At 42.1% G+C, this 8199-nt stretch overlaps 1 protein-coding gene across 1 annotated transcript in view; it reads right to left on the bottom strand.

Moving 5' to 3' along the window:
- Window positions 1-2879: 2879 nt before the first annotated feature.
- Window positions 2880-8199, bottom strand: part of LOC129339491 (vomeronasal type-2 receptor 26-like) — a 40924-nt gene continuing 35604 nt past the window's right edge. Inside the window, exons 3-6 of the mRNA XM_054994070.1 lie at window positions 6282-6496; window positions 5199-5339; window positions 4834-4960; window positions 2880-3790 (exon numbers count right to left, since the gene is read on the bottom strand). Coding sequence (XP_054850045.1) covers window positions 2880-3790; window positions 4834-4960; window positions 5199-5339; window positions 6282-6496 — 1394 coding nt within the window. The remainder of the gene's footprint in view (window positions 3791-4833; window positions 4961-5198; window positions 5340-6281; window positions 6497-8199) is intronic.

The following is an 8199-nucleotide window of genomic DNA, read 5'->3' as shown; positions in this document are numbered from 1 at the left end:
GTAATAGACCTTTGCTCCTAGGACTCAGGTAGACAAAATAAATAAATAAACAAACAAACAAACAAACAAATAAATAAAAGCTTACATTAGATCTCCAACCAATGCTGGCTGGGGATATTTGTCAAATTCTGTTGGATTGATGTCGAAGCTCTGAGAAGCAATGCCCCCAACAAAGAAGTCTCCTGGCTGATGATATTCTTGGACTGGAGGGTGTGGATCTCTAATCCTGCACTTAACAATGAGAGTATTGCTTATCCTGGGAGAAAGAAGAACCAGCTGCAAGAACAGTAAGAACTTCATCTCCAGGAGAAATCTCTCCTGCCGCTAATCCTGCTTTTACTACCTACTGCGCTATTGTTGCTATTTCCAAGGTTACCACAGATAGAAAGAACATTCTCTCTAATGATAGACTTGAAGTCTGAGGATTAAAATAACGTAGAGATCAAAAGCCCATTTCTAGTCTCTAGTCTGTGGTCCAGATGTGAAGAGTTATATTTCTACCATGTTTCACAGTCTGTGTTACTAGTTACACATGAGCACACAAAATGTCCTCAGGGATTCAGACAAGCGACATGTTAAATTATGATTTTCTGTTTTTTAAAGTTGAAGAAATGACCACAGGTATTGATTCTCAGGAGAATTTCAGAAGAAAACATGTTTTTCACTTCTGAAGAGAGGATTACAAATTTATTATCTGGAGTCAGAAAGAATGGAACCGTCTCCTAAGACTGACCTACTAGAACATCAAATGAATATTGGTAGAGGGCAGAAGTTTAACATTTTAAAAAAGCTTCCAGTATCTTGGTATAAAAATTTAGTACGATGATTTTTGTATTATTTGTTTAGATCAGTGTGGAAAATCTTCATCCATTGACTAGGCAAAGAACCGTCCTGGACCAATTCTTATCTAGTAACTTTTTCCTACCATCCTTCTGAATGTATATATGATTTTCCCCTCCTCTATTGCCCCCGCCCCCAGTCTTCTGACAGACAGACACATAGAGGCAGGCACAAGGCTTGGGCTACTAATGGGCCACTTTTTATTTGACAGCAACATTAACTCCAACATTAACTGCAAATTGTCGAAGGGCTGGGGTTTGTGTGTCATTTAAAGGGCCCTCCTGCTTGCAAGCAGCAGGTCCCTTTAAACTATCAGCTGGCAGGCAGTGAGGGGGGATCCCCCCTGCTGCCTGCCAGCTGATAGTTTAAAGGGACCTGCTTGCAACTGGCAGGAAAAGTTTAAATGGCCATTTCCCCAGGGAAATGGCCATTTAAACTGCCCCTTTCCAAAACAAATACGACCCAAACGAACCAGTAACCAGTTCGTGGAAGTTCATGGAATGGAGCTTCCACAAACCACTGGTTCGTGAGCCCCAAACCGGGCTGTGGGGTTTTTTTGCATCGTATTCAGGTTCGTGCCTATCTCTAGTTCCACCCCCTGCCAAGTACCCAGATGGTTGGGAAGACGCTGGCACTTTCCCCTTCCGGGGTGGCAAAAATGGCCCCCAGCCTTAGTAGCCTTTGCCAGCCAGCCAAGAGGTCCAATTTGTTGTTCTTACAATAACCTTGTATAGTAAGGCTGAGAGAGTGACTGTTGTAAACTCATCCAGTCAGTATCATTGCTGAATGAAGATTTGAATCTGACTCTCCTATGTCTATCTAACATTCTTCCCAGTACATTCCGTGTCATTACATTAAAGTTTTCTTATTTGGCCTGATTTCTACAGTCTAGGGTATATTGATCCACATATAAAACTCTTGTTCTTGGGTGTTCTTCTGATCATGACTCCCTTGACAAAGTGGTAGTGATTGCTAAGTTTATTTAGAACCATAAACCCCAACAAATTAAAGCTACAATCCCACAACAACGCTAAATGCAATGTTGGGGGCAGACAGTCCACTACACAAAGTATTATAACGCAGTAATTTTGGATGCAGCTTTAGGGTTGTTTTCTAAGGACTAGAGCCTATTTTTGAAGGGCGAATTAGAAATTCAGAATAGATATTCCATTAACAGCATAGGTTTTTCTTGATAAAGGTGCCTGAATGTAGGGATGATGTTTCACAAGTAGTGCATATGGAAATATTGCATCCCAGTAGTCCAGCACTGGAAGAAAAACTAGAGAAGATCTCCAGGATTGCCATATGTTTCCTTTAGCACTGAAGAAGTTTGGAACAGAGGACAATCAAACAGAATAAAACACCAGCATGCTGCAAGAGATACACTTGGCTTTGTTGAAACTGCCCAATAACCTCCAGAGGGGGTGGGGGACAAACATGCAAATAACAACCAGAAAGCCCATTTTCCCTAAGGAATTTCTAGACATGACATGACATCAACATAACCCCTTGGCACAGCTGTGTTCCATTAGACTCATATGAGATATTGGGGATCTAACATTCCTGAGCAAACTGAGGCTAAAATCAGCTTATTAGTAGGACGTAGAGGAGGAGGGGCTTCCGCCTTTCCTTCTGCACTGTTTTCATGACCTAAAACAGCCACACAGGTTCCTATTTGCACCACTGTGTGACAGCAGTTGCACTAACTTCACCAAACTTGTGTCAGGCGCTTCTTCTTGGACCTAATTTGGACTATAGACAGTGTAAAATGTAGCCACCCCATCTTTATTACACTCCAGTATAATTTTAGGCATTGAGTACATGTCAATATCTGGGAATGGGTGAGAGCCTGCAAACCAGACACATAACTGAATAAGAGAGAAGGAAAAGAACAATGGCCAAAACCTTCCCCTCATTCTTCACATAGATTCCAAGATAGGGATGAAACTAGAGCGATGATTTTTACCTGGGAACTAAACTCAGAAACAATTGAATGTGAGCAAAGGCATCTCTGTACTACTGAAGAGAAGAAATGGTAATTATGTGCTTTGACTTTTCCCCCTTATTAACCCTTCCCTGTTGTTTAAGTCAGGCCTCAACCAAATGATATAGCATTTAGGGAAAAAAATTAAACTAAGCAAGCCAGCACTGGAAGATAAGATAGAGAAAATCTCCACAGCTACCATATATTTTCCTTTCGTGCTCAGGTAAGTTGGAACAAAGGACAACCACACACTGCAAAATAGCAACATGCTGAAGGTGATAAATTTGGCTTCATTGAAAGTATCAGGCAGTTTCCTGGCGAGAAAGGCTACAGTAAAGCTAATGATGGCCAGGAAACCCATATATCCCAACACACAGTAAAACAGAACCACAGAACCTTCATTACATTCCACTATAAGTTCTTCAGTGACTGAGTGCATGTCAACATCTGGGAACGGAGGAGATGTGGCTAGCCACACAGCACAAATGCCTCCTTGGACAAGGGAGCAGGAAAGAACGATGGAGTTGGCCAGTCTTTTCCCCACCCATTTCCTCATCCTGCTTCCTGGTTTGGTAGCCATGAATGCCAGGACCACAGTGATGGTCTTTGCCAGTATGCAAGAAATGGCCACTGAAAAGATGGTGCCAAAGGCAGTTTGGCGGAGGCAGCAGGTCACCACCTCAGGCTGGCCAATGAACAGCAGGGCAGAAAGGAAGCAGAGCAGAAGGGAGATGAGGAGAGTGTAGGTGAGGCTTCGGTTGTTTGCTTTGACAATAGGAGTCTCTTGGTGCTTTATAAATGTTCCCAACACCAGAACGGTGATCAAAGAGAGAGCGAGAGGAAGAAAGCCTAAGCTGAGTCCCAAAGGTTCATCATAACACAAGAAAGAGATATCCTTGGGAATACATAAATCCTGGTTTTTGTTTGGAAATTTTTCATTTGGGCATTTATAGCAGTCATTCATGTCTGAAAAAAAAGAAAATGTTGCAATCTCAATCAAAATATGATGAAAAACATACCAACACGTTTTTACAGTTTCCTATGTGTGTTTCAGGGTATTTTCACCTTAAAACAAGAGATATGCAGAAATGTGGCAGGCAGATTACGGTGAGAGTTATAGTTCATTATGCTAAAAATGGTCTCTGGAGTTCTAAGGTCTGGAAAAACTACAGCTGCATTGGGCTATAGGAACCACAGTGAAACCTCTAGATATCCCAGTGTGTTGCTTAAATGTATGTTGTTGCACATGGTTAAGTGCAGGGCTTTTTTTCTGGGAAAATAGGTGGTGGAACTCAGTGGGTTGCCAGCACAGGGGGCAACTTCTGGCGGGAGGTGGTGCCCCTGGTACCACATGCACATGCACCAAGTACGCGCACATTCCCGGGACTGCACAATGATGTCACTTTGGGTCAGCTGGAACAAAGGGGGAGTTTTTTAACGTTTAAATTGCCCTCAGCAAAAATGGTCACATGGCTGGTGGCCCTGCCCCCTGATCTCCAGACAGAGGGGAGTTTAGATTGCCCTCCGCACTTGGAGATCAGGAGATCTATCTGGAGATCGGGGGGGGGGCACCGGCCATGTGACCATTTTCAAGAGGTGCCGGAACTCCGTTCCACCGCGTTCCAGCTGAAAAAAAGCCCTGGTTAAGTGTCATTCATGAGTCATGACATAAAATAAAAGTTTGCAGGATCCTTTTCTTTCAGGAAATATTCACTGAAGATCAAGGAAGAATCCTAGTTTTGGACATGCAATGAGCAACTCAGCCCCAACACAGAAAGATGTCTTCATCAGAACTTTCTCATCAGAACTTTCCGTCCTTATTCCTTTGAGACAGGGAATCTATACACACATCAGATCTTGTCCTCATCAGCTGCTTCCTCTCAGCCCATACCTCCCCACCTTTCCAACCAATGTTCAAAATGTGAACTTAGGGAATCACCATATGTTTATGGTTTTAAAAGCATGTCCGCATGGACAACTTGACTGATTAGTGTGTACATGTTTCTTACCCTTCTGTTCTGAAACCTTCCCTTCTGGGCATGGGATGCAGTCATAGCAACAAAATTGCTCTCCCTCCTTCACGTGCTTCCTGTAGCCAGGATGGCAACTCCCACTACATACAGAAATAGGCAGCGCCTAATCAAAAGAGTGGCAGGGGGAGAAAGATTATATTTAGGCTGATTGTCTGGAATCCCTGAAGTTTTCTATATAAATTAAAGGATCCATCTGTCTAAGACTGAGTGTCCATCTATGGCTAAAAGACGTCTCAAACTTTAATGGACCCTACCTGGTTGAATGAGCTTGGCCATGTTATTTCTGCCTCACTGATGGTGAATGCTTGTTTTAGAGCAGCCTGGAGACCCATTCTCCCAACCTTCACCCTGTGAAAGGACTGGTTTGAGGCAAAAATCCAGTTCATAATGTCATAGCCAGCTACCAACTGCCCATTCTTGTTGAATGAAATTTGGTTCCCAGCATTGTTGTTAAAGGCAACCCCTCTCAGGAAGTGATGGAGCTAGAAGGAAAAGGAGAAAAGTTTAGAAAAGGCAGCAGCTGAGCGACAAGCTGTTGGATCTTTGACTGCCCACCCTGATATGACTGTATGAGGCATAAACTTGGGGTAAGATTGGTTATATGAGCTAACAACTGATCTTTGTATTTATTAACTTTCCTTCCTTATCTTAGTGTGGGCTATCCTGTCCATTAGGCTGTCAAAGGGCTGCTAGTGTTACCAGCCATTTGATCATATTCCCAAAATGGGGTCATTAAGAGGATTTCTCTGCTGAATTTTCCCCTGAAATCCAGCAACCTGTTTCTATTCCTCTTCTAAGGGATTTGAGTCAGTTTCTAATCAATTTCTCTTTTGTAAAGAGGAAGATTCGATTATATCTTAAAGAAGCCATGTATTGTAACAGCTCCACTACACTGTCTTTGATAGCTCAGGGAATTTCTTAACCCAACCACCCAGAGGGTGGATATATTATTTACCCTCTGTTTCACTTCTGCCTTTACCCTCAGCAGCTGTTATCAATCTTTTTTTCCATTCGTATTGCTGTTTGTGCCCACCTCTAATGCACACCCCTACTGGGTAGCTTAAATTACTATAGCATTAATAAGTCTCGGCTCTATAATCAGGAGAGGACACTATCACTGCAGCCCTAAGCAGAGTCCCCCCCCCCGCTTCCAATCCTTTGAAATCAATGGGCTTTGAAGGGGGTAAATCTTTTTAGGATTGCACCATCTATGAATTAAAAATACAATATTACAAACTATGCATACATCAAGTTCACAGACCACAGAGGAAAATTATGACTGCTGACTGTAACATGAACCAGAGAATGACAAAGATGGACACTCAGAAAGAATGTGAAGAGGCTCTTCAGTACACAGATTAAGGTCTCTTGTGAGTGTGACATCTGCTGAAGAGCTTTCCCGTCTTTGCCTCCTCTAGCCTTACCTGCCAGTGGTCCTGCCCTGCAAGATTCGGTTTCTTTCTATTCATTGTTGTTCTGTGTTTGCTTCGGAATGACTGCATGGCATGTAGAGCATGTGCCACAGCATAGACAGCATTATAGATGTTATAGCTGTGCCCAGTCATGCTCATTTCAAAAAAAGGCCCAGGAAGGTCCTCCAGCTTCTCCTCCCCAGTGCAGATGTTACCCTTTATGTTATCTGGAGTTGAATTTGGGAATGCACAACCAAAGGCCTGTTGCCAAAAATCCTTGATAAAACCATCTCCTTTTGTTCTGGAAGGGCATCTGCTTGCAACAAACTGTTGAAACCCAGGAGGGTCACTGGAATGAATGGTGAAGGACAGGGCGCCATGGATTATATCTGTACCCCAGGACCTTTGATAGATGAATGCATTGAGCTCCATCTGGGCCGTCAGAATCCACACTTTTCCTTTTGTTTCCCATTCGATGTTTTTTCTTCCTGACAGTTGTGGCAACCATCTCAAATCAATGACAGAAGTAGATTGCCCAAATACCACAAATACGTTGGCTTTGCTATCCATGATTCTGTCATGTATTTTTGCTGCCTGTTCCATAATGTCCAAAATTCCTGAAACAAAATTTGATCTGGGACTTCTTTCTATGAAGGCAATGCAAATACTGTGCTGGGAAAACACTGAAAGCAAAGTTTGCACAATTTTTTCTCCGTTGTCATCATCCATAGTAATGATCCCAACCCAAGTCCATTTAAAATGCTGCAGTAAAGCTCCGATTCCAGCATACTGAAGTGCTTCAGGAGGGGCCATCTGGTAAATGGAATAACCTGGAGATTGGTCCTTCATCACTGGAGCAGAGCCGTAGATGAGCTAAAGATGGATTTGGGGTGCAAAGACTGAATAATAATAGTAATATTTATTATTTTCAAGTTTTCAAGGAATTTTGCATACATCTGTAAGCACCCATTACAACAACCTTTTCAGGTCGATTTATGTGTTACACATAAGGAGTAGAGACTAAAAGGATGATGACTTGCTTAGGTCCACCTATTGGACTGGGCTTTCTACATTTTAAAATGCCATGTAATTTCTTTGTTTTCCATAATACATAAAGTTTACATTTTGAGTATCAGATTGTGCCCCCCATTCTGCCTACCTGTAGAGTGCTTTGGTTGTATTTGCCTGGTTGTTAGTCCCTTAATATTTGGTTTCTTTTGGTATTTTTAAAGGAGGGTTATGAAAAAGATGTTCTGGATGATCTAAAAGCATAGTATGAGGGGAACTACTGTTATACAGAACAGGTAGGACTATGAACTAGAAATGATGAAGCGCTTAATAATTGGGTGCATTACACCCCATGTGACTCTGACTCACTGAAATCTATTCAAACAGAGATTAGGACCCTCCTTCATGAGATTCTTTCCATAGGATATATTTCTTTCCATGAGAAGCAGTTTCTCCACAACTCTGATCTCAGTACCACAGTGTTTTATGTCCTACCCAAGATCCGTAAAAATGTATTTCCTCCTCCTTAGAGGCCAGTGATGTCTCTCTATGATTCAGTATTGGAATAAATATCTAAATATGTGGGTTATCATCTGAGGCCCTTTGTCCTTATGATACAATCTCAGGTAAAGGACACCACCGATTTCATTACGAAACGAGGTGCATTAAATACTGTTGAGATGGTTGTTCTCCTAGTTAGCTTAGATGTAATTTCTCTCTGCACCAATATTCCACAGGATGATGCTTTATTAGCACTTAACATGTTAAACAGCAGACAACAATGTTACCCACCCACCGCCTTTTTGGTAGGATTGGCAGAAATTGCTCCTAAAAGAAATTATGTCTTGTTTAATCATATATTCTACTGACAGAAAAAAAGGTATTGTCAATGGTTCTTCCACGACACTACAGGTTTCTTTGA

This window comes from Eublepharis macularius, chromosome 12 (genome assembly GCF_028583425.1).
Source record: "Eublepharis macularius isolate TG4126 chromosome 12, MPM_Emac_v1.0, whole genome shotgun sequence".
Classification (NCBI taxonomy): Eukaryota; Metazoa; Chordata; class Lepidosauria; order Squamata; family Eublepharidae; genus Eublepharis; species Eublepharis macularius.
This window is presented reverse-complemented; position numbering and strand designations above follow the sequence as displayed.